Below are 27234 nucleotides of genomic sequence, written 5' to 3'. Positions count from 1 at the left end.
GATATGTGGTGAGTCCTGTGGCTCAACCATACAAGTGTTCAAATAAAGCACTTGGTGTTTTCAATGTAAGGCTTTCACCCATTTATTTGAAAATACATTTTTACTAACAAATCAACAATTTCACCAGGGACATAAATATACTATATACTTTTTTTGTACAGCTGTCATGTTAAGACTAATGGAAAACACTTAGCAGGCACGCGCGCACACACGCACGGACGCGCACGCGCGCGCACACACACACACACACACACACACACACACTAGGGACATTAAACTCAGTGATTAAACTCAATCCCATGACTTTCAAACTGACAAAATAATTTAAAACGTTATAAAACATACACCATCTTCACATAGAGGCTCTCAAACACACATAACATACGTGAATTTGCTGTTAGGGGCCATTTGTACACAGATTGTAGATTTATGGGAAGTGCATCCAGCAGTTCACCATCCAGGGGTGCCGCTGAGGGGGGCCATGGCCACCCCAATACAATTGCTGCCCTAACTCCCATCAATTATGTATAACAACTGTCTCAGGTGCTGCCCAATCACCAGCATCTGGGTGTGTCATCTCAAGATTTTCAGTAGCAACACCTGGCCATCCCTATGCAAAATTTCTGGGGGCACCCTTGTCAGCATCAAGTACAAAACTCCCAAAAACCACTGAAAACTACTTTCTCAAGTCTGAAGAAAATTTTACATAAACACATGGATGAGGAGGCAAGTGAGGTGTTTTTTTTCTTTTGAGTGTCACTGCGATTCAGTGGAGCTGGTGTGTTTGGAGCCTGCAGGGATCAGAGATGTGACCACCAGTCCTTGGCTCAGGTCCAAACCTCGTCCCTCTTTCTCCTAGAAACACAGAAGATTCATGCAGCTGGTATTAAAGCAAAGTATTATAAACAGGAGTCCTAACTACACGTTTCTGATTAACCAACACAAATGAGTCAAGATTCAAAGTACTTGAACATAGGCTGGGGCTCATCTACAAAGAAACCAGTTTATAGTTTTGGAATATGGCACCAATTGTCAATATGCCTACCAGGAAGCAGAAAATCAATGAATTTAAATATTTTTTTTCTTGTTGAGACTCTCACTAAAAAGGGGTTTAAAGATGTACTCCAGGTTGCAGACAACTCACAGTTCTGTATTCCAGAAACATCTCCTTGAAGGCCATAAAGTCAGTGAATGTCAGCAGCATGTCAAAGATGTCACCTGGCACCTCCTCTTTGTGTTGCCTTCAGATGGAAGAAAGACATGTGGTAATTCTCATCACATTTTTATTGTAATTTTGTGCCACCCAGTTGTTTGTTGCAAAATAACATGAGGAAAACCGGTGCACTAAACAAACTCCTGCATGAGCAACAATTGAATTAAAGTGGCTAAGTTGCTGTAGAGGAAAGAAAACAGAGTGTGATGTCACATCTTACATGAGCAGCTCTATGAAAGTGTTCATGTTGAAGCCAGGGAGCCTCTCCACCAGCTGCTGCTCCAGGTATTTCTCCAGCAGATCCACCTACACAACAGCCATGAGCATTATTATGACTTGGGCTTAGTTTACCTTCCTGGCTATCACAGGCAGTCAGCAAAAAGTCAGAATCTTTGATGGAGTTGTCGGCTGAAATGATAGAAAAGGTGTTACAACCGTCATATTCCTGAAGGTAACTATGCTAGGGCTGAAACAACTGATTGATTAAATTGATTCTAAAAATAGTAACAAATTTCATCACTGAGTTGTTGGGTCTATGTTATTATGTATGGCCTGCACTGTGTCAACATCTCCTGAGATGGGGGCAGTAAGCCCGCCAATGCCACGCCTTGTGTAGCTCACATGATGTAGATGCTTTGTCTCCGGGGTAAGAATTTAAAAAATGGTATTGTATTGTATTGAATTTTTTGGTTATATCTGCATTCTGTGGTTCATTGACGGTTCTGACTTAGTGGCAGCGCTTTCCTGCCAAATCTACAAAACCCATGTTTATTACAATATATTTCTACTACAATTAGTTTTAATATGCCAAGATGATGAATCTCGGCTGTCAAATTCATTCAAGTCAAAGTCGATCAAATCAAGTGTGTTCTGACCACCGTTTGATTCATATGGCAGTTTGCTATGACTTGATGCTGAGGAAATAAATATGTGTCATAAGAATCAATTGATGTCTTTTTTTCTGAAAAATGCAGAGCAACACTACTGTGATTACTTGGCACTGAAATGATGTTTTACTTATCAGAGTTTAAAGCATGATCACATTAAGGTATATATATTAATGTTAATGTTAATATTTTCAACCTTCACTTGAACTGAAAAAACGTTTGTTTTTTTTTTGTGACCCTGATCAGCACAGCACCAGCAGGTCCAGGGCTACAATCTGCAGCACCATCTACAGGTACATTAGCTGCATAGTGCAAAATAGAAAGATGGTGGGAGAGGCTTCAGGCCTTCCAGCTGTTGTGAAGAGTATGTCATGTTGGGATGAAACAGAAGCTTTATGTGTTACACGACAACAAAGATGGACTGCTGATTGCCATCAGTGACTGCAGTCTTTCCAATTGCACAGAAACCATTTTCTGTTTTATTTTCTTTAATAAAATAGACTTGGGCCCAAATGGTTTCCTTGTGACAGACTTCATAGACATTTTCAAAGGAATCTCAGTTAAACAGCATTCTTAGAACAAACTAATGCTGTTCAGTCAAATTTAACCACAAAACTTTACTGTAGACTGGGTTGAAATTATTTTATACAAACTATAATGGGATATATGTCACCTACTTTCCTGAAGCCTTTCAGCCAGAAAGCTTTGCACTACACCACAAACAGTGTCAAATCAGTGGCAGCTGTCTCAAACTGTGGCAGCTGCCATGGCAGGCCAGTGGCCACCTGAAGTGCCACTGCTAGCTGGACATGCCACTATTTGAGCTAAAAACAGACAAGGTATTTGTTGTCTGTTATGTTTGCTTTTAAATAAACCTGTGATTTTGTGTTTGCCCATCAACATGACACAAATCTGCAGAGACTGCACTTAACAACAGGAATGGGAGTTATTTGATCACAGCAAGATGCCCAGGAACTCACATATTCATTAAAGATGGGCGTGTAGCTGAGCTTGTTCTCATCAGAGTCCTCAAACTCCACATAGTGCTTCTCCAAGAAGCTTTGCTGAAGCTGCTGAAAGTCCTCCTCTAAAAAAAGTGATGGACATGCAGATCATCACAAATCTTCACCATTACTTGGGTAGGCACTTAAGATTTCTATTCTTCAGATAGCTTAGCAGACTGGCCTTTGAGAAAATGTCAGGATAAAATATGGAAACTGTACACTTTTCTGTCATACACATAGGATAAAAATAGTTTTCTTGTTTTGCAAACACTGGGCTCTCTGATTGTTTTATTTAAGTATTTGAGCTTGAATTCATAGTTCTTTCACTGAACAAAAAAACAAAACAAAAAAAAAGACTTGACTACATTGCTTGAAACACTTTAAGAACCTAAATCCTAATTTATTTGTAATAGGCCTCAAAAGATGCAGAGGCCTTCATTTTCATGACCGTCCATTTAGTACAAAGACTGATGAGATATGTTTTACAATAAAAGACAATGTCAAGCTTATTGTCAGGTTGCTGAAAAGGTCATCATTCAAGACAAAGTACTATAAAGCATTGAAAAAATCCTACCCATGATGATGTCCTCTATGCAGCCAATGACAGCATCAAAAGCTGCGTCTGCAGCTGAGGAACTGGAGGAAGAAAAGGAAGTGAGTTAAAGTTAAACGTAGACTTAAATGATATGAGGCAGTCAGAACTATTAGTTTAACATAACGTTACAGCAGAGTCAAGGAGGGCCTGCTGTGAGCCGATCAACAATACAATCAAGACAGTAATCAAGGTCTGACTTAAAACTTCTCCTGACAGTGTTAAGACTCGATTTTTGCTTGCCTCACAGGGCATAGAAGCAGCTGGAGACAACCCACCTGGAAATAGCAAAGTTTTCTTCGTCCACGTCAACCATCTCTACGCTGTTCTCTCCACAGCTCCGGATATCTGGAGAATGAGGGACAGCAACACTGAATGTTTTTAATTTTTGCGTTTTCGCCGCTATGGTAAACAGCTCCGCTAACAAGCAAATGCCAAAATCGCCCCCCCCCCCCTTGATATTCAGTTACAAAGCTTCCTGTCAGGCGTGATTGGTTTTGGCCGTTAATGAACAATAACGTTAGCTGTCTGGCTAAGTGAAGCTTAGCTAACATTAGCTGAACACATGTAGCGAACAGGAATACGAACTGTCAGGGTTTGTTAGCTACATTTCGCATGTTCGCGAACTAGACGTTTGCCTTTACACCTTCACTGAGCTACATTAATGTTAGTTAAGTGAATATAAATTACTTACTTTTTTCCTGGATGTCCATGTTATTCAAATAAATCGTTAACGTGGATAGTAAAAACCAAACGTAACGTCGTTTCCAAGGAAACGCCGAACATGTGTGCGCCTTTGCGTCTCGTCCGGTGGAACAAAATCTGTGAATGTTAGTTCCCGTCTAATATCATACGGCACACGTAGGTGGGACTAGTCTTTGCTATCACTCCAACAGTTTAAGTATGGTTTTCTAACGTTTCCTTGGTTGTGGTCGACTGTTATGTTTAAGAATTAATATCTGTGTAAACGCATTTATATTAAGATCTACACATTTTGCTTACTGACACATGCTAAGGCCACGTGTTTCTGCAAAAACTGGCAAAACAGTTTTGAATAATGAGATTATCACTCGACTTTGAGACAAAAGGAAAATTGAGAAAAAAGTCAGTCATACAACAATCACATATACATACATTTATTACAAATATCACAACCCAGGAAACAACAACTCTTCAATCAATCATATCTTTGGGAATTCTGGGGCAAAATTCCTTTACAGATGTTTTAAATACAACTCACAATTTATTCTTTACAATCCCAAACTCTATCTCCAACTGTAGAGACAATCATATTTGTCTCACCTGCATGTATAAGGTGCATCAGGAAATACAAGATAGCAGTGACCAGACCAGTCTTTTGTCACACTGAGAGATGCATGTTATTTCTTAGAAATCATTCCAGTACAGTCTGAACGACGTTTTAGGTCCTGTTCATGCAATTTGGTGGAGTAGTAACTCTTTTATTAAGAATTTGACCAAAATAAATTCATTATTAATGTGACAATTTGAAATACTGGATTTTTTAAAATTGTACAATAGAATTTTTCTTGAATCACAATCTCTCATTTGTTCATTTCATCACCTGTTTCCAAAATACAAATGTCAGTCAACTCAGAGATGCTTCAAGTAAAGGATGGACAGAAAGACAGACAGAAGACATGAGGTTCTTGTCAGGACAGAGGGAGAAAGATAGACAAATGGCAAAATGAGAGCAGGGAGATGTGCTATGTTATATATAGCACAAAGAGGGAAACCACATTTTAGTCAGTCACCTGGAAGATACACTTCCAATCTGACAAACTTGTTTTGAAAAAATCAATTTTGTATGCAAGAAATGCCAGAGGGACTGCTAGGATTTGTTGCAAGTGAAACATAAATACACATTTATTTCTGCACTGAAGCCCACGCTCTCTAGGTCATGTCACTGCACGGTGGGTAGTTTCTTTGCTAATGCATGTCAAGTATTTCACTACCAAATCAAACCCCAAAATGATAGCTTTTCTTAAGAATGACCCTGGGATATTTGGAGAACTGATAGAGGAAAAATGATTCACTTAAACATTTCACATTGTTTTAAACAATTTACTGATTGGCAAATACAACACTGTAAATTAACAAAACCTGTTGTACCTCTCAACCAAGTTTCTACATCGGTGTTCAACATCATTTATAATACAAAATTAAATCACATCTTGTGGATTGAAAATAGTCATCTTGATACAGATGCATGTGTTTCTCATCACAAACAAAGAGTAAGACATATTTAGTGATGCTGCCCCTCACATGAGCTTGAGTTATGGTGGAGCTGCATTACAAGATGTTTCCAAATTGTTAGCACCAATCAAGCAATCCCAGATAAATTCAGAAGGTGGTGGTGGATTTTTTAATTGTATACAACCTCCTCACTGACCCTTCAAACATACGCAATTATAATCGGAGGGGGAAACAAAACATGACTTCATTTACAGATTAACCGTCTGTAAATTCTAATCTGTGTATTTATTTGTTGTGGTTGTTACATACATGACAGAGACTGAGGAAATACCAACATCTCAGCAAAGACAAAAAAAGCACAAAAAGCAGCAGGGTCAGCCGTGCTGAAAATCAATTAGATCTAATACAGATTCAAGTATTTCTTTTACTCGTAAAAACAAGAATTATGTCATTAAAATTCTCTGTTGTGTAACAGCTGATCTTATTTTTAACATTTGCTTTTGTAAACTGAATCAGAAAACTGAACTCTGAATAATTCTGCAACTTTTTCCGACACCGAGGTAACCAAAGAATAGGTGTTGGTACAACCTTGAGAAAGGAGAATGAAAATGCTACCTTGAGAACACCATAATTCGCATTTATACACCCAAAAACTTGAAAGTGAGATACATCTCAAAATTATCTGCACCTTGGGTTTAATACATCACTACAGGCTGTGTTCTACTCTGCTACCCGGCCCTTTCAGATCTGCAGACATGTGCATGACAGGTGATGGGATTAAATAGTAGTAGGCTCTGGGCTGAAAGTGCAGTTGGATCCTCACGTCACAGAGAGGATGTCTGTGACTCTATGCAGGGGCTTGCAGATGAGAGGTTGGTTCTGTCTGTAATCTGGTTAAAATGTTTCTGCTCCTCACTCACTGCTGGTAGAAAGTTGACGATTCTTGGCCCAGCTTCTGCAGTGAGTTGTCAGAAGGATAGAAAAGAGGAGATGTAGGTAAATGAGGGAAAGATCGTGTTGATTCGGCTGTGGTATGAACACCCCTCCTCTCATCTCCTCTCTTTCTTCTCTCCACCTCATTATTGTCGCCTCCTCTTCCCAGAAGTCACAGCTCTGGTATCATCACAACATTGTGGCACCGTCCTCACAGCCCTGTTGGGTGAGAGGGGATTAGAGGAGGACCAGGAGGCTGTGGGACTTGTGTGTCTCTCCTTATTGGACGAGGAGCAGGAAGTGTGTCAGGAGACATGTGCGATGAGTCTGACACGCGTCTGGATGTCCTGGCGGCACAGGGGGCACGTCTCTAACTGTAAGGCACACTCCATACACATACCACTGGAGGAAGATGGCGGAAAACATGGAGGAAGATTTGATTATCCATTCACGATTCAGACAGAAAAAATGCTTTGACATTAGTTTTAAATTATTAAATAAAACAAGCTGCACTAAAACAAATCCAAGTATTTCTGACCTATAGTATCTTTATTTGAACAGTCTGAACAGTTTGGGTTTTTCAAGCACCACACCAGAAGCATACATACCCATGTCCACATGGCCGCAGCTCCGTGTCAGCCATGACGTCACAACACAGCGTGCAGCAGTTGTCGCGGATGCTAACCTGCTTTAGTAAGGCCAGACGCCGGTGTCTGGGAAACACACAAAAGCAGAAAAATGTTTCCATTTACAGACATGCATTTCAAACTTTTCTCCTGTGTACATTGATGACAACTTGGCACATCAATATGATGTACTTGCACTGTGGAAAGTCCATACGTAATGAATTTTGCTAAACATATTGAACTGGCCTCATACTTGACAAAAATATGGCAAGTAAAATAACTGTTTCAGTGCAGTTTCATTAATACACCATGTGTTTGCTACACGGTTAACAAAAATCACAAGGTGTATAGTATGACGAACAGTAAGACAATGGGCTTAACTACATTTGCTGTGGCAGGGTATGTCACATTTTATTACAATGCTTTTACTGTGTGTCATAGATTTACAGTTCAGGTAAGCAAGGTATGAGATGGATACAGTTTTGAAGGACTTACACGGTGGCAAGTAATGATATCTGAGTTAAGACCTCCTTTTGAAGGCAATAGCAATTTAAACATCTTGAGCATGTATTGAAATTTAGGAACCATAAGTGAAATATGGCAGTAACATTGACAGCAGCAGCTCAAAATCACACTTGAATTAGTGTTAATTTTGTAAATGAAAACTATAAGAAAAAATGTGTGTCAATGACCTTTTTTTTCTGACAGACTCAACAAAATGGTTATTTATTAGAGAGCAGTTGCAACTTCAGACTCTTTGGTGTTCCATTTCTAGAGAAGAGCCATGACTAAGTGCCTGTCATGAAACAGCTCTGTTGCATACAAGAACATTAGACAGTTAAGGTGGTAAATGACCATCTCCTGTAAAGATATATCACTATATTCAATTGGTGTGAATAAAGTGCTTTAACCAGTCATTACATTTACAAAAAGTCTAAAAAGCTGCTGAAATAAAGTCAACACATCAATGAGGGATGAAAATGCTTCATGTATACTGGAGCAACCTCAAAAGATGAGCCATGTTTGTATGATGCCAAACCTACGTGTTGGATGCTGTGAGCAAGGAAATGATTCAATAGTCAGGATGGTTGGGTAAGACTGCAGATTGCATACTGCTTTCCCAAATTCTCAGAGTGCAGAGCAGCTTCATTTCTCACCTGGGTAGGATGATCTTTTCACTGGGGAGCAGTGAAGCAAAGTCGTTGAAGGTGCTGAACTTGACAGAAGGTGGGTGACGGAAAGGCTTGGACCCAAAGTTAAACTCACACTGCTGGTATGACATAAAGCTGGCTGCCGCAAAGAAACCAGACCTGACCAGGCACAGAGGCAAAGGAAAGAAAGGGGTTCGTTTAAGAACAGAAGGAGGGGCACAAGGAGGAGAGGAAAATGCACAGGAAAGAAGGGGGGGAGAGAGAGAGAGAGAGAGAGAGAGAGAGAGAGAGAGAGAGAGAGAGAGAGAGAGAGAGAGAGGAAGAAGTGAACTAAGGAAGCTAATCATTGAAACCAGAGGTGGGTGAGACTGTGTGCGCAGACTTACGTGGCCGAGGAGAAGACCTGTTTCTCTGGCGGCAGCTGATGTCCATTTAGATAGAAGATCATCTGCTTCTTGCTGAGGTCCAACAGGAAGCCGATGGCATCTCCTAAACAGGATGCAGCAGAATAAAGTCTTGGCTATGCTATTATTAGTATTATCTGTCCATGTGGGAGGTAAAGCAGAGCCTGAATGCTGGTGGTGACAGCAGCGTGTGGGTGCTAAAATCACAAAACACTCCAGAGGCACTAAAAACAATAAAGTGATTTCTAAACAAATGAGTCAGACATTTAAAGCGTGGCGTCCCCTCTATTCTGCTGCTCAAGGTGACAATGATTTAAAGTTTCTTTGAAGTGCATGTTTAAGAAATACAAAAAATGGTACTTCTAAGTCATAACCGTGTGTGTGTCTGTGTTGTAGTGCATACCCTCCTTCCAGCAGGGGTGAGAGTGAGGTTTACTGCGAGCATTGTACCAGATGAGCTGCCTGCAGCCATCATACGCACATGAGTATTCATCGTCTCCTATCCCATAACCCTCCTGTAACACACATATACAACATGCTAAACTGCAGAAAAACAAAATGTGGAAAAGCTAAACAGTAAAGACAGAAAAGATGAGTACATGGTTGAGGAACTTGCTGTCCTTGGTGGCCCATCCGATTTGCATCACTCCTGATGTAATGACCGTCACCTCATAGTACCAGATGCCGGAATCAACGCAGAACGTACAACGCACACTCTCAAAGGATGAGGCATCACATCGTGCCTGAGGAGGGGAGCAAAAAGGGAGAGCAAACATTCAGAAATCATGCAGTTTTTATATATTCTTGTGAAAAACATTCTTATTAGGCTAAAGAGGGGCCTGGGCCAAGTTTCACAGAGTCCGTGTCTAAAAACTTGAACTGCCAAAGGACGTAGTTGAGAATCGCTCATATCAGGGTCTTATATCATAGAACCATAGAACAAAGAGTTTCTGACCACTTTTTAAATTGTACTTGGACAGTTATAGGGGTTTCCATCATCTTGTTTATGCAAGACTAATTTCCCTGACAATTAAAGGGAAGTTTAAACTTAGACTAGTCTAATGCCAGGATCAGACTACACTAAAATAGCCCGATTTTGAGACAATTTTGTCTTTAACGACAATTGGGGGCTATACCTGTGTCACGTGACACGCTAAACGACCTGTTGTGCAGCATCTGGGACACGCCATGACACCCGACGAAAAGATTTTTTTTCGTCTTGACACGCCTAGTGTAACATCTCCACAACATGTTTCTGAGCATTCACCAATCAGCTGCTCTTTCCAGAGCACGGTCAGGTAGCCAATGCAAAGAGGAGGAGGAGGAAGGATGCTGAGGTTGCTGCTGTCAGGTGGAACAACGAAAGAGTGGAAAAGTTTGCTGGCTGTGGCAACAGCAGCCCTGCCTGTTTGACGTTTCAAAAAAGACAACTGTTGGTGAGAAATAGAGGAAGCACTTCACCAGCCAGTAGCTTTCCTCAAAAACCAATGGAACAGCTGATGTGTGGCAGTTTTGCAACCCACACCACTCACAGTTAATCATTCTTTTCTCCAGTGCATGACTCCTATTCATGAGTAGATTATATTTTTGTGCACACAAGCGTCCTCTTGTCAGTAATAAAATGTGACTATGGATTGTATCCGATCATAGCCCATGTCTAAGAATGCAAATTGTTTCTTTTTTTACCCTTCTAGCCTTTCTACTTTTCATACATACTGGATGGGGGGGTGGGGTTGGTTTTACTGAATCTGTATTTGTATAATTACTTCTCTTTTTTGCACTATTAATAAAAAACCTTGATTAAGAAATGTACGTGGCTATTCTCAGACTTCATAAGCAGACTAACCTCTAGTCCAGTGGGAGAGATCTTGAGATACTCGCTGACGTCGTTGCTGTTGAGCATAGCGTTGATATTGGTGAGGTTGACCTTCTCATAGGTGAACTGACGGCCCTCCTTTAGGACTGGACAGAGGGCAACAGAGGTAACATGATCACAATTCTTTCTTCAGTGACTCAAGCAACACAGATGCTTAACTGAGACTCTGATTGGCCTGTATCTTCAACATGTGATCCTACATGAACAAATAATGTTGAAAGAATGGGGCTACTCACACAGGTTGTCAAGGCTCCACTGTGAGCAGAATCCAACCTGTCTCTTCAGGTAGTCAGGCTGCTCTGCCCACGACTCCAGGACAGCAAGTCGATTGCTGATACACGACTGAGATACTGTCAGTTTGTTCTCACCTGAGGGACACAAGATGCACCAGGCAAGTGTGTTAAACCACCAAACAAATCCCAAAATAAATCTCTGTAAAGAAAGAGGCGTCAGTGAAATGCATGTGGGAGAGGCAATGTTAGGATTAAGTGTAAAGGCCAGTTCAAAAATTGAGAAATAATTTTGGCCTTTGTGGTATTGGTACTGGGGTATTGAAGGAGGTCGCTAGTTTTCACATGTCTCATCATAAATCCTTAATATGAGCTATGGAGCATTTTCCCAATCTTATTCAAGAGCATGCTCTTTCCATTTCTGTTTTGGATTTTGTAATGCCTGCCCTGAAAACCCTGCCTCATGCTCAGAAAGGCCCTGCTCGCACTTAGATTTGGTCTGCTTTGGTCTGATGGTGAAATCAAAGTAATCAAGTAATACTCTTGAATTAAGATATGAACAATGAACTGGCCTTAAAATCTAGTGATTGAACCTACTGGTCTGGGAGAACTTCTCCAAAGCGATGAGAGCAAACAGCATGACAGTAGGATGGGCCTCAGAGCTCTGGAGGGAGATTTACAGGAAAAAATGGACATCAGTTTGTGTTTCATGTTGTTACTCTGATTTGCTTTCTCACAAACATACAAGAACAATGCACATGGTCTCATATAATCATGCTAGTCATTCACAGTGTGCTTCTGTGGACAGATGTTAGATGAAACAAAGGTGGTTGAGAGTTTTGTAACAGCCATAGCACAGTTTCACTCTCACTTTTCTTTATCGGCTGTCCGACCATCACAACATCTACTTTCAGGATAAACTTGCTTATGTACATCTGTTAGCTCCACCAGGACCTAGAAGTCACTGACAGTCATGTACATAAAAATGTATCTACAAAAAATATTTTCCTGACTCTTGTTCGGTCTCTCCTCCTCAGAACTTGCTTTCACTACTTCATATTAAAACACAGACTCAAAGGTAAAACTGAAGGGATTTCCCTGAGAAGTGGCTACATAGTGTTTTTCCACTAAAGTTGGAATCGGATGTTTTTTTGTTTCTTCTAGTTGGATCAGTACGAAAAGCTTCAACCGCAGAACTTTACAGAAAGCTCTGACAAAGAAAACTGGGCTTCCTGTCTGATGAATAACAAAATCTGAGAAATAGTGCAAAAAAAAGAAACTCCTGTATGTACAGCTTTCGCTGCTGTCTTTACTGGGCATCAACTGATGCCTGTGGCTGTCTGACATGTTCACACATTCATCTGAAGCACATCAATGTCTCAATTCTGCATTCAGGCATACAGTCAGTATCTCATCCAAAATTTTCTATTCTCACCGCTAGGGGTTAGGCGGCATGACGATGGCAATGTACAACGCAATTGCACAAACGTGTCCAGCAGCAGAGATTTGGCAATATTGTTTCTCAAAATGTTAGACTTTATCTACAATATGCACATATATAATTAAAATGGTGGTTTAAAAAAAAATTAAACAGAAGAATAGCATGCAGCAGGATATTAAAACATGTTTTTCTTTGGGTTTAGTCTTTTTGTTAAAACAAAAAGTAGCTTGGTTGTTGATCTATCGCATCAAAGGTGACGACCCTCCACACAACATCCATCAATGACATCCCATAAATTAAAGAAAAGCAATTTAAAGTTGTGCTTTGCCACAAAATTAAACAGACATGCAGACTGCTGCCACAGGTGTGTGAGAGAAAGTGTCAGTGTGTTTGCTCACCAGACTCTCTAGAAGGTACTCCAGGGTTCCAGGACTTAACAATCCAATACTGGCCGGACCTTAAAAGGAAAGAAAAAGAAAGAAAAAAGAAATCTTAGAGCTGAAAAATTAAAAATGGATGCTGTTTCTTATGTTTTACAATGACTGCAATTTCCCAGCTTGGGATAAATAAAGTATATCTATCTATCTATCTATGAAATGGCAACAAAAGAAGAACCTAATAAATCAACTTTCTTCTATTTCAGCTTTTACTTGCTTTGTCTTGTTTTTTCAAATCAAATTGTGTTAATAGTGAGAGAAAAAATTAATTTTTATTTAAACACTGGTGTTCAGGAAGGAGCAGGGGTCACATTAACTGAATAATTTCTGTCGCTGACAGAATTCTTTTAACAATGATGGAAAATCTGAAGGCCATCCACCATTTTGACATGATTGAACAATGAGTGATATTTTCTGTAACATGAAGTAATTTACATGCAGCACTGCCAACATGAACATGGTTTGAATTGCAGCTAGGCCACAGCAGGTGAACTGAGTTCAATTTAATGTCTTGTAAATCAGTGGTCCCCAACCACTGACCATGGCCCAGTTTAATGTCTGACAATATTTTCACGGCCCAGTCTAAAGGTGTAGCAGATAAAAACAAAATAAAATGATAAGATCGGCATTAAAAACTGTGGTATTTTCTCTTTAATAATAATAATAACAATAATAATGAAAGTAAATCCACTTTTTAATCATGTCAAGAGGACCTGGCTGCAGACTGGCACTGTCAGGCACCTCCACTGTCAGTACGGGAAATCACGTGATACATTTCAAAATAAAATTGCGAGGGCACTTCCGGTAGCATCGCTTTTCTCATTAATGCATTCATTAGATGGATGTATATATTATTCTGTACTGTGTACAGTTAAAAATTCCTACACTTTATTTTATTTTTATTTATATTCTTTAATATTTCCATATTGGAATGTGTGTGGTGATTGTTGTTCATTTTGTTAGCTTGGGATTTAATTTAGCGGGATATATCAAGTGACTTATGGTGTCGTCAAGCGAGACGGATGTAACAGAGAGAATCCAGCCACTTTTCAAAATAAAACGTCATTTAGACTCGAAAAATAAATCAAACAAATTAGCCCAAGTCAATGTTAAGTTGACCAACACAGACTTTCAAGGGTTCAATGCAAGCAAGTAACATGTCATTATTGACTCAAGGATTGAAATATCAAGTGTGGACTGTACCAGCCAGTTTCTCTGCCAGGCATCCTAGGACAGCTGTGGTGTTTCTGTGTTTAGCAGGGTTTAGAGCGTCCTGTCGTGCCACAGCTGAACTCAGACTCAACATGTCGGAGAGTTTCTGGAGAGCATCCTGGAGAGAGGAGATGGTGCAGTTAGTGTCACACACGGTCACACACAAACACAGCTTCTATCAAACAATCCAAACGTGAAGAGAATGCAGAGATGATGTATTAGACTTGAAGTCACAACGTTCCCAAATCCACAGATGATTGTGATGGATAATGCTGCAAAAGAGATAAAATACAGTGGTGAGAGCACACACACGGAAGACAGAGAGACGGAGGTGATTCTCTTGACAAACAGCTGCAGGACAGCACACCACACCAAGTAAACTAAACTGACTTTATTAACAAGGATCCACTGTGTCACTGATGCACCAGAAGCCAGGATCAGCTAATATTATGCAGCTGCTGAGCTGCAGTGCCAACGCCTTCAGACCTGCAGGTCAAGTCTAGCCTGTGCCTGTGCCAGCAGTTTAGGCGGGCAGATCCCATACCATTGAAGATACCATCTACAGGCAAGAAAGGGAACACCTTCTGCATTTATGAAACTTGCAACACCTGCAGGCAAGAAGAGGTTCCTGAGCAGTTATATCTTTTTTACCGCTGCAGTTTGTGTGTGCCTGTTTAAAGCTTGAAATTTTAGATTTCTAAACTGGCAACTATGTTTTGTTAGGTGGAGCATATTTCTGATGTAAACTGCAAAAAGTACAGAGTTCATACTGTTCAGAGTGTCATAGTACGTCCTCTGTCCTCAGGTTACTTTGGACAAGGAAGCAGGGGGTCCAAACCAGATTTTATTTGTTCAAAGGGAAAAAAAGAGGTGGGGTGAGAGAGAGGGGGTGGAAAGCAGAGGCCAGAAGTAAACAATAAAAGGAAAGTAGCTGACTGAGATCTGTCTTTGAAGCTGAACAAACTGAGGATCTATTTGTAGAAAAGTATTTAATATCCACTGGAAGTTAGTTTAACACAGCAATGTTCAATAATTCACTAATCATTTCATTTTATGCAACCGATCTCATAAATGTAAAGCTTCAAAAATATATGCACACAAAGACGTACCTGCCGCTGTAATGCCTTTGCCTGTAGATGGCTCTAGTGTAAATCATTTGGGGTCCACAGCAATTCAATGATCACAAGGGGGATGATTTCTAACTATGTCCTCGTATACAAATACACAAACTGAAAAATGCAGAAGAAATCACAGGGAAGAGGGAGGGTTTACTGTTTAGAGCTGTAGTCGCAAGTCTTTCCTTTTTTTTTACCCACAGCTTTGGTCCAGGTTTAGGGAAAGAACTTTGTAGGTTGAGCATCAGATTATTTAAACTTTATTACCTCAAATAAATCTCCCTTTGTGTCGCAAAGGTGTCCCACCGCATGCACACAGGCTGTCAACCAAAATTCTAAATTCAAATTTATATTCAAGTTGCAAACAAATCCACACATTTGATTGTGAAAATGAACGTTCGATCGTGGAAAGAAAGCAGCACCACTGTGGCGGCTGCACTGAATGCACTGCATGACAGACAGAGGTCACAAAACCAGAGTTTCTGCTGTCCAGTAATTCATTTTGTTTTGTTTTGTTTTTTTAAACAGAAAGTCCGACATATTTAAATCGGTCCAGTCGCTCCATAAGGTGAAAAAAAATGCAGAGTTGGATGTGAAAATATTCAGACTTGTTTTTGCTGCATCTCTGATGTCCGCCTTTTCTCTCACTCCTCTCCCAGTTTGGTGAATTAAGAGTTTATTTCAACTAAACCCGAGTAGGTGGTGATCGCTGGAACGATGAACCAAGAGGGTTTTGGTGAGTTTTATCTCATTTCTGTTGGGTTTGAATGCAGTGTGTTTTAGGAGAATAAAATGACTGTTCCTGTGAGAGGAGTCTGGTGGCCTTGGTGACAGCAATATGACTCAGATTGTTATTTATTATAACAATCTGAGCCTGTCAGATGCAGAAACAAACACTTTAAATGGACGTACATTGACGGTGTGCAAACACCTGGAGGGATTTTGTGGATGTCAGCTTCCACTCATTCATTAGTAACAAAAAAAAAAAAGTTGTCTCCATTAGTCACTTGGACAGGTGAACCGACAACAAGTGGAAACTCTGCACACAACGTCACTTTCATTGATTGAAAATGAAATGTAGGTCAAGCTGATACATACAGGACATATGTACAACACATTTTCATTTATTTATTTTGTAATGTGTAGGTATGTGGCTTTCTTCTTCATGTTAAAAACAATGCACAAGTAGTATGTCTCTCGTTGCATTATGTCCATAGCCCCAACTCTTATGGACCTAATGGACCACATTTTTGGCCAACTTTGACCGCACTCACCTTGGTGGGCAGGGGACACTCATCCAATAGAAGGGTGATAACTGCAGGGCCAAGTGGATCGTCCAATGGGATCACTCGAATCAGAGACTGGACAACCTCCAGCCAACCATCATCTGAGGGAGAAGAGAGGAACAGACAGACTCAACTAACTGAATTTATCTGACCATTCACTCTAAATCCAACTACATATACACATGACAACCCTGCCTGATTGCGTTAAACAATTTAAGAGAATATTTTACTTACCTGTTACCTTAATAATAAATAAGGTTGCATCCTTCGGTGCATTTCAAAATTTAAATTCCTTTAAGTCTGTTTTCTCCTATGCAACGACGAATGGAACGCTTGAAACAGTCATTTCTAACAGATACATTTTTCCCCACTGATGAAAAGAAAAATACATGGCAAGAATGTTTTATGTTTTCTGTTACTGCTTGCCACAGTTGTGGCTTCAGACTGAATGATATCTTATGTCATATTTCTGTTTTCTTCAGGCATATTAATCGAAAAGAAGCTGTTTCTCCTCCTTGGTCCAGTTTGGACCCTATTTTTTATGGTCAGAATACACTTCTTCATGCAAAAACACAATACATGTCATTATTAGGTCCAATAAAACCAGATAACTCAAAGATAATTGAACTGTGCTGAAATCACATAATCAGACAGGTCCCTGGATTATGAGTATAGACAGCACAAATACTGAAACATCCATTTGTTGTCCATTACATGGCTCAGTAAGAAACTCTCCCTCTCTAAGACTATCACTTCAGAAAGCTCCAGCCAACTGCCTGATGAATAATTTAACATCGTAACACATGTCAAACAGAAAACGACTGGCTGGCTGACTTGCTGCTTGGCTGCTTTCAGGGTTCTCTATCGGCAACTTGGCTGTTGTCAAACCACACAACACCACGCTATGTGAGCATCAAACACCATATGTGCATGAGACAAACACAAGGATTGAAAGGCTACCGCATAAACATACACAAACAGAGACAGCATGAGAGTATCATTTACCATATGCACCAAAAAACACACTCAAACAAACACAAACACTGAGTGAAGCTTCAAATGTACACAAACCTGAATAAGAATCAGACCTGTCAGTTACTGTCCAACTAAGAATACAGCAATTCTACTAGATTTTATTGACTTGCTGTACAAACTAGCAAAAATATCCACGTGGACCATTCAAAAGAGAAAAATATGTCAATATTATTGAGACATTTAGTTCACATGATCAGGGAAGCACCGAAGCACCAGCTAATACATAATGTCTGCAGCGTTACTTATGACTACGTCCCTTCCCCACGTGATGGAGCATCATGTTTTTTCGAAATAGTGCAACTAAAGTTTAGAACTAGGACCACCAGTGGGCCTTGCAAATATTACCCATTTTTGTTTTTTAAAAATATCATCATATATCATTGATTGATCCTCTTCCTTAATACACATGCATTTACTGTTGCTGTGCGATGTGGTTTGTTACCCAAGAGACCCGGTTTGCTCCCTCCACCAAGGAGAGGACTGACTACACCCCAGCAGTAATAGGAGTTACATTATGAAATCTCTGCAGGGGTCTGTCTGACTCTAACGTCTGTTACTTGGATTCAGTGGGACATTTGAAAAACTTCCTTTAAAATGCCTCATTATTTTTCTTTGTCTTTTATCTCATATAGCCCCAAATTACAGCAGACGTTGTCTCAGGACACTTTTCATGTAGAGCAGGTCAGAACCATACTCTCCCCTGAGCACACACTTGGCGACAGCAGCGAGGAAAAACTTCCTTTAACAGGAAGAAGCGTTGAGCAGACATTTAGAGAGCAGGTTAGTCAATAGCCAATATATAATGCCAATATCATGTAATTTTTGCATCTGATAAAATACAATAATTCAATAATAATCTCTGTCTGCAGTGCACTTATTTTACATCTAAAAAAAAGCAGGAATTAAATAAATGTTGACAGGTAAGTAAAAAATGACTTTGTAAAATGAAACAAAAAAAACAAACAACAACACATATGAATGTAAAATAAAAGACGTCACTCAACAGAGAGAGAGCTATGGCTGTCTGCTGCTTAACAAAGCTACTACAATATTGCTGCCTCAGCGGTTCTAAGAAACAACTCAGCAGCACCGGCTGAGGGGGATGGGAAAGCATATTCAGAACAGACTCCTTATCAGTCAGGAAAAATGATAAATCCCCTGCATAAAATCTGAAACACCTTAACTGTACAGCTACAATCCAGTGGATAGTTTCATTTCCACCTGAACAAAATGCAATCTTAACTCCATGTCTGAGGAGTTGTGCACGTGACTAAAAGTCAGCCAAGAAATGGTTTTGTTGATTGAGACGTCAGCCACCTTGTCAAATTACTGTTTCTGAGTAGAGGTATGTTCCTACCTTTTCCTCATTTCTAACCTCTGTTTCTATCATTTGAACACACATGAAAAGTGCTTTTGCATCACACATGTGTTCCGTCACATTGTTTAGTGTATTCTGTACCAGCTTTTTAAAAAGTGGCATTTCATTTGCTTTGTGGACACAGCGCTATCTGATAAATCATTGCTCAGTGTGATTGTGTGATCTCATTGTTTCCTTACCTGTCTCTGCCATCTCGTGCAAAGTGATCATGGAGTAAGGGGGCTCTTGGTCACTGAAAAACAAAGCAGAGTCTGGTTAAGGAAAGTTTATCTTTTCCACTTTACCTGAATGCTATACATCCCAACCTCTGCTTTTGTGTTTATTTATGTGCATGCTTTACACAAATGGAGGTGGTGCAATTCAGTAAGAGCATGCAACCAGCAAATTCATCTCATGTTTTAATGACCCTGTGATCGCTGCATCTGAAATAACATCAAACTATGATTCATCACGGTTGGCTATGGACAGTAATGGAGAGGTTAAGGCAATTTTCTAATTGAGATGGGTTTACATACTTCAGTGGGTTTGTTTTTGATGATGCTTTTGATTGCCTGCTTTGCCTCATCCCAGCCTTAAACTGCTTTCATTTGACAGCCATGTGTAACTTCAGTCAGCTCAATCCTACAATTTTGCAACTGAGTAATATTGTCACTAAAGTTTCTTTTTTGTTTAGACGTCACTGTGAACAAATTCTTGGCAGTGTAGATATCTGTATGTTTCCTATAGGGCTACATAAGCGTTCAAAAGACAGTGGTTCAAGCTGCAATGTGTATCATGATTCTAATAATGTGCCACTTTGCTCTATCTTGCAGCCACTGATTCTAGTAGCTTGGTACACAGGTGGTGTACCGTACAACAGGACCAGCTTTGAAATAATCCAGTCCTGTTATTAGTAAGACAAGGACATGACTGTCACAAGACGGAAAAATATACAGTACCATGCAGTTTAAATACACAAAATAACTAAATTCAGTTCCACATCAAAGATAAGATTAAACTTTAAAGCTTTCCCTTAGTTCACATTAAGGGAGGAGACCAGAAATTGAGGAGTTAGCATTTAGCACGATTTCTTTTTCTTGTGCTACAACTCCTTTTCATTCCCCATGGAGCTCACGACTAACTACAGGAACCCAGCATTTTTTGCACACTTCTGCTGTGTGTTTATATGTGCTGAAGACCACTGAATCGACATCTTTTCCACCATATCAATGTTACAACTGCCACAAATACTGACCCTTAACGTTGAAATGTAGCTGTTGATTAACAAAGTTGAGCCAACTTCTCAGTCCACAGCTGTCATTTGTTCTTATGTTAAAAATGCTTCACATTGTCTGTGTGGAAATATTGTGCTACCATAAATGTCAGTGAAACGGTGAAATCAGTGAAAAGCCACAGGCGTATGTAAGAGTTTGGATTGTCGTACACAAACGAACAGTCATTTAGATATGGTAAAAAGGTGCATGAGGCTGCACAGAGACAAAGGACATAAATCAGCATTATTTAAAATGAAAGTCTATATTTATGCCTAATGCTGCTAAAGATGAGTCTCTTTGCAGGTTACTTTCACTTCTTAATGCATGAACTCAAGAAATTCGACTCCACACTATGCCAGGACATGAGAGATGCTCTCATGGCCAGGTTCATGGAAACGGTTTCTGACTCAAGAAAAATGTGGTATACTACTAATTTGCTGCTACTGCTTCTATTAGGACCAGACTAATAATAATAATAATAATAATACATTTTATTTGGAAGCGCCTTTCAGAACACTCAAGGACACTTTACAGAGCGGGTAAAACACAAATAACACAGGATAAATACAAGCACAATAAAACACAAATAACCCGACAAACAAAATAGACAACACTGCTTTTGATTTATATGGACCTATTTCAACGTTCATATTTTCAATTTTCATGGGAATTAGATCTCTCCTAAACCGTGCCACACTCAAAAGTCATCGTGCTCATATTTTGTTCTCAAAGCCAACTAAACTCATGCAACGAAAATCCCAAAGGGTCACTATGAACAGTTTTCCTCCGAAGGGACGAATATGTCAGTGCAAGAGGAGGATAAGGAAGAGAGCGCGCCAGAATCTACGCAGGGAACCAAATCTTGCTATATCATTGCCGCAAGTCATCGTTACAACAAGAGAGGAGACACAGTGCATACAGGAAATTGACCACGTCTTAAGAGTCTGAAGCCACAGACTACCTGCAGCAGCTGCTTGGAGCACTTAGCACCACTCAAGTCACCTCTGTGGAGAATAAGCAAGGTTTTTCAGGCTGCTGACAGGAAATCACCAATATACAGAACTAAAACTGCAAGCTAACTGCAGAGTGCACTTTTTGACACTTTTAATACACCAGGAAAACAAAGTTTAGAGCAGACAGATGATGTTAGTCACCTTGATGCTGGTGATCTATAATAAAAATGTCAAAGAGTGACAAGATGCTATGAACATGATGCTATGAAAGACATATTGTTAGATGATGCAGTGAAGTTTGATGGCACTGGCATTGTCAACCACAAAGGTGCCAAGCAGCCCACGCAGACATTTTACACAGTATGGAGAGCATTTCTAACAACATTCAACGCAGTGTTTCTAACACACCCCACAACACAGTACATGAAGATATATGCATTTGAAAAACATTTGATATTTCAGTTTTAATGAATTTGCTTCACATACTATATTATTGGCAGTTTCCTAAACAACACTAATAATCAAAGAGAAAGCAGAACACCTCAAGGATTTCCCCTGGGAGAATTCTGTGAAACTTTAAGGCTTTAAAAAGGGGTTATTAGTCGTTTACAGAATACATTATTTAACACTTACTACTGCTTAAAAATACATTGTAGTGTGTTATAAACCATTGGCTTAATGTTTATATACTTCTTATGAGCACTAAATACGGGGACAGTTTCTTTTTCCAAAGGCATAACTTTACTTTACACCCACTACTCCTTCAAACATCCTTGTCAATGTTGTTTTTTTTTTTTCTTTTAATTAAATTTAGCTCTGACTGACCTCAAGTTTCATGAGCAGCTACTGTAAAGTAAGTGATCATGGTATTTGGCCCTCACTGCTCTAGTTGAAAAAATGGCAGCCCTCATGTTAATATGTATGTCTTCGTATGAAAAAAGGAATACTGGACAAAGAAGGCCCAAATGTGCCAAGTCAACACACCTAGGAAATATGCTAGTACACACTGATTACCTTTCCAGTGCACTGCAACTACCCTGTTACTGCTCCACATCAAATCACTACTACTTTAAAGGACAAGTGTGGAAGATTTAGGGGGCTCTATTGGCAGAATATGGCAGAAATTTAATTTAATGTTGATAATTTTTCATTGATCAATGTAATTGCTTGAAAATAAGAGTAACTGACTCTTCCTCTCATCTTTAGCTTATTAATATCATTAGTCTTATTAGACTTACTTGTCTACAAGTGTCCTGATGACAGCCAACGTGTCCAGCACCAGGCCATCCACATTCTGCTTCTTCCGTCTTGGCTCATGGGGCCCTCGCCCTCGGCGTGGTGGCCTTACTGGGTCCCTTGGTCGACTACTCCGAGCCTCTCCAGCATCAACACCTGCACCTGTACCATGATCCACCCGCCTTGCTGGTCCTCGGGTCGCCCTCGACGGCCCTTGGTGATGATCCTCCAAGTCACTATCTTCCCGACACACACAGCTGTTACCCATGGTTCCAGTGCCAGAGACCACACTCACAAGGGTCTCCCAGAATGGAGGAAGGGAGTTTGAGGAGGAAAGGAAGAGCAGAACCTGTGCAAGGCTCCTGCAGGCACAGAAAGTGATCCAGGCGGCTACTATCATATCATTTGGAGAGGTTGGTTTTGGGGGATTCTTATCCCAGTGGGCTGGGTGGGATCAGAGTATATGATCATACTGTTGCCAAGCAAAGATGTGGGATTTGTTTGGGAGTAATAATATATGGCTGGTTACATGGACCAGGAGGGGTCAGGTGACTCAATGAAAAAAGCTCGTAACATCATAGACAACCCAAGGCTCAGGTCCAGTTCTCATGCAGGGCTCGCATAACTGTGGAAGCAATACAAACAGAAACAGAAAACGTCAAACACTGTCCCAAAGTTGCGTCTGCCAGAGCTGTATATCTAACTGATTAACAGCCGATCATGTTAAGCCAGGGGCGAACTTGAAAACCAGCTTATGTGACACACCCAATAGGATAATTGTCAAGTCTGAACGAAATAAAATACTGAAAACTACAAAAGTAAATCAGCATTAACAATTTAGCCGTACATCTCAAGCAAGTAGCAACTATACGATGTGTAACCTCGCTGTTTCAGGTGAGCTTTTTAAGTAGACAGTCGTAGTCCATCAACAGTGAGCTCATCCGGCAATAACTTCTTGAGACGTTTTAGTATTGTTGACAAACAAGGGCTATACAGTTAGCTGGATAGCAAGCTAGCCACCCACCGAGCAAGCATTGTAACATTAGCAGTTTCAAATGAAAACCAAGTCTCACAAACTCGCACTTATTATTTCGTCAGTGAACTATAATGGTTCAGTTTTGACCAAGACGCATACTTACGTGCTACCACTTGAGCATCAACCGCAGAACTCAAACTCAGTCGAGCCAGACCGAAATAGTTTACAGAAACAGCTAGCTAGCAACGTTGTGTTGTAGCTAACTGGCTAGCTGCTAGCCCGGTTAGCTAGACACTCCTCTGATTCTACTGTCAAACTACACAAGTTAGCTAACGAGAGTAGCAATGAACTACGCGTGGTACTCAAACGCCGATGAAGTATAGAGGCACATTTATATGACCCGCATATATTCCGGAACGCGCCTTTCCTAAAGTAAGGAGCACATACTATAACGGTTAGCTAAGACCTCGTACATATTTAAACTACGCTACACCGCCAGCTGCTTGCTAAGTTCCGTAGCGTTGGCAGCTAAAAGGTTGGCCATCATCAGCTGTGGCTGCGGAGGCGCGGCTGATGGAGGGGGAGGAGGATTTTCTGCTCAATACAACGTCAACATACAACAGAGATCGCGTTTTTTCTTTCTTTCTTTGTTCTGAATAAAACACATTTTTCTCTCTCTCTTTCTGTGATTATCGACGATGTATTGTGAATCCTATTGACTCTGTTTGGAAATCGTTGTTTTCTATATTTCTGCACCATGTATATATTGTTTCATGACAAAAGAACGAAAGTGAGAAGCAGGAATAAAAGCAACAAGTCACAGCAATAAAATACATCACATAAAAATGCACAAAGTAAAGTTGCATATAGTAGCTACATTAGACTACAATACACAACAAACAAGTATGATATTACAATTGTTTATTTGAAACGTCAACAAAAGCAAGGCTTGCAAGTGAATGCTAGAAGGCGATAAGATGTCATTCAGCTAAAGTTACATGGTACAGGAGCAAAATCAACAGACCTCACACGTTTTACAACCCCCCCCCAACAAATCTCGAATGTCTACTGTATAAAATCATGCACAAGACAAGTATAACATGTCAATCTGAAATTTTAAAGTGTACCTAAAATACATGGTGTCACAACATTTGAGTATTCTGCAGTGTATAAGAATCCCACAGTCTCACTGATAATAAGGTGACATTGTCTTGCAGTGGCAATTTTTTTTTATAACTTTACAGCTACTTAAAATGAATTTAATGGGTGAACACACATAAATCAAGATATTAAATGATTGAACTGAATGAACTGATGATGAAAATGCTTTGAGAATCAGTTTATATGTCATGAAAAAAGTTGCATTTATCAACTCTAACTTTTCAACTTTAAGTCAGAGAATAGGTCAATACGATAGAGAGGAACTGAAGGTGGGCAAGGTGACTCCATGCAGCAGGGTCCAGGTCCATGTTCCAGGCTGCAGTCCATTAAATGTCCCTCTGTGGTTTGACATCTCCAGGCCAGCATGATGTCCCAGAATTTGGGCATCTGAACTCCCAATCACATATGTGATGTTATAGTTACTTCAATTATTGAAAGACAGAATTGGGTAAATGAAAGCATCCACAACAAAATGTACAAATGTAGCAGACCAGGTCAAAATAAAATCTAGTTTTGTTCCTACTCTACAGTGAGGGAATAAACACTGCATGTGTTGCATAGGCATTCTTTTTTTATTTAGTTTGCTTTAGATGGTCTATACTAAACTTGGACTTCACAAGAATTAAAAACATCATAGAATGGTCTTACATTAAGTCAACCATGTATTCAGATGGTGTGCTGTAAATTGGGACAGTCATACACCCTGCTTCGGTCTAAGGCTGTATTGAAGGAGCTGTCACGATACATCCCACTCTTGGCCAGGTCTAAAGAGAATCTTTGTGATTTAGGGTGGAAAGTACATGGTGAGCTTTCAAAGGTTGGAGCATGAAGACCATAGTCACTGGAGGTGGTCCTGTACAATAGATTCAGGGCATTTGTCCGCAGTGCTGGCAGAACATCTTTAACTGCTGGTGTCATCGTGCATGAGGAAACGGGGTTTCCAGGCTTGGCACATCTTTTTGTATTTTCTACATGCTGTTCTTGAGAGTTTGACATCATTGCAGCACCTATAAAAAGAAATTGATATCAGAATTCATGAACCTCAGCTTTAGTACAAGATTACACATTATACCAAGCTCATTTTTGGTAGATGTCTGCAATAAAACTGACTGATGCAGAGGTTTCCCCATTAACATCAAAGGCTAAATGCATGAAATTCATGTGTTTGATGAGAATGAATATTTAGATTTATATTATTTATATTGAGATCTGACTACTCCTTAACCCTGTAGGCTACAAGTAGTTGACAAAGACAGAATTTGCAAGCACAGCGCTTGCCGGCTACTTTGATTTTTGACTATCTATTTCAAAAGTATGTGATACTTCAGAAGACATTCTAAAAAAGACATTTGGACTGCCCTCTGGACACCACTGAGGATGAAGGTGAGAGGAGGATGTTAGCCAAGCTGACATCTATCAGTGACAACCCCTCCCACTCCCTGCATGACACCCTTAGCAGCTCCTTTAGAAACAGACTGTTGCATCCAGTTTGTAAGAAGGAAGGCTACCACAGGTCCTTCGTTCCATTAGATGTCAGATTATTCAACTCCAGCACCACTTAACATAAGACTGTGTTGATGTTGTTTGACAAATTGCGATCATTTCCATACATTTTGTGCATTATTACATATTTCCTTTTACATTCTGTGCAATATTACATATCATGTATTCTTTGTATATTTTCTGCTTCTGTGCAATAGTAGTAACACTATTAATATTATTTTTAATCTGAAGGCAGCTTAGATTGTTCTTTTTCCACAGCTATTGGTGCAGTACATACTTTTTACATATTTTTTATATATTTTTTCTACATACCTTATTTTTCTTTTATATAGTCAAATTTCATTTTGCTTGTATAATATGTACATATATATAGTCTGCTGTTTTATTTTGTATTTTGTTTTTTGAATTTCTCTATCTCTGTTGCTATTTTCCTTCCAACTGCTATCACATCCTGCTGTAATGCCCAAATTTCCCCGACTGGGCATAAATAAAGTTTTATCTGATCTTATCTTATCTTATCTTATCTTATCTTGTCTAACGGTATAAGGAGATTAGTGAAACGGAGGCAAGCTTGGATGCGAAAATAATGTTTGTCAACGCCAACGTAACCTGTTTGCTAGCTTGCTTGTCAAAGTCATATCTACAATAGCTTCAAGCTAGCTGTGTCGCTGACTGAAAACTAACGCTATCTGTATGAAACGTATCATAGTTACCCTCAAATGCACTAAACCAGCGCAACAATTTGCAATGTCCTTATCTGGTTGCGTTACAGCTCCGCTCGAAGACGAGGCATATGGTTGCCATGGAAACCACGAAACATTATGTGGCGTGTCCGCGTCTACAGTTTATCTAGCGCGAAGAAAACCACGCCCACCTCCGCATGACGATATTCCGTATGACTGAAGCTGCGTTTCCATGGAAACTGCGCTCACGCAGTTCCTGCTCCGGAGCAGTAATAGGAAACATGGTGAACTGAATTTGATGAACTGAACATTACTGTCTATCACAGTGTTGAATGGAGAAAGGATCAGGAAAAGCAGCGAAGCTGAGATGTTATTTATGATGTACCTTTGACAATGACGATGGTTGAGAAGGTTAGCTTGTCTGTAGTCATTGAG

The 27234-nt window shown here is 40.0% G+C and overlaps 2 protein-coding genes across 2 annotated transcripts; both read right to left on the bottom strand.

The window, feature by feature from the left end:
• Positions 1-86: 86 nt before the first annotated feature.
• LOC121608337 (ADP-ribosylation factor-like 2 binding protein) lies at positions 87-4462 on the bottom strand. The gene is made up of 7 exons (XM_041939592.1): positions 4391-4462; positions 3975-4044; positions 3679-3740; positions 3081-3187; positions 1434-1519; positions 1145-1241; positions 87-855 (listed from the first exon to the last, which is right to left on the bottom strand). The coding sequence occupies exons 1-7, from the start codon at positions 4407-4409 to the stop codon at positions 757-759; spliced, it is 540 nt and encodes a 179-aa protein (XP_041795526.1). The 5' UTR covers positions 4410-4462; the 3' UTR covers positions 87-756.
• A 354-nt stretch (positions 4463-4816) lies between these two features.
• rspry1 (ring finger and SPRY domain containing 1) lies at positions 4817-23988 on the bottom strand. Its single transcript, XM_041939773.1, has 15 exons — positions 23616-23988; positions 22479-23101; positions 19214-19266; positions 16610-16722; positions 14212-14338; positions 12970-13028; positions 11728-11794; positions 11137-11268; positions 10871-10986; positions 9624-9767; positions 9428-9539; positions 9007-9109; positions 8627-8779; positions 7452-7556; positions 4817-7245 (listed from the first exon to the last, which is right to left on the bottom strand). Exons 2-15 carry the CDS (start codon positions 22874-22876, stop codon positions 7149-7151), a joined length of 1779 nt encoding a protein of 592 aa, XP_041795707.1. The 5' UTR covers positions 22877-23101; positions 23616-23988; the 3' UTR covers positions 4817-7148.
• Between the last annotated feature and the right edge of the window lie 3246 nt (positions 23989-27234).

This window comes from Chelmon rostratus, chromosome 6 (genome assembly GCF_017976325.1).
Source record: "Chelmon rostratus isolate fCheRos1 chromosome 6, fCheRos1.pri, whole genome shotgun sequence".
Classification (NCBI taxonomy): Eukaryota; Metazoa; Chordata; class Actinopteri; order Chaetodontiformes; family Chaetodontidae; genus Chelmon; species Chelmon rostratus.
This window is presented reverse-complemented; position numbering and strand designations above follow the sequence as displayed.

What these genes read in the sequence shown, in the direction of transcription:
- LOC121608337 (XM_041939592.1), bottom strand. An exon ending in CATAGAGGACATCATCATGG is followed by an intron (nt 3,188 to 3,678) that starts GTAGGATTTTTT and finishes CACTTTTTTTAG; the next exon opens with AGGAGGACTTTCAGCAGCTT. An exon ending in TGTTTCTGGAATACAGAACT is followed by an intron (nt 856 to 1,144) that starts GTGAGTTGTCTG and finishes CTGTGTTTCTAG; the next exon opens with GAGAAAGAGGGACGAGGTTT.
- rspry1 (XM_041939773.1), bottom strand. Translation starts at nt 22,876, where the DNA reads ATGATAGTAGCCGCCTGGATCACTTTCTGTGCCTGCAGGAGCCTTGCA. An exon ending in GTGGAGCCTTGACAACCTGT is followed by an intron (nt 10,987 to 11,136) that starts GTGAGTAGCCCC and finishes CCCTCTGTCCAG; the next exon opens with TCCTAAAGGAGGGCCGTCAG. An exon ending in TCTCTCCCACTGGACTAGAG is followed by an intron (nt 9,768 to 10,870) that starts GTTAGTCTGCTT and finishes TCCCCTCCTCAG; the next exon opens with GCACGATGTGATGCCTCATC.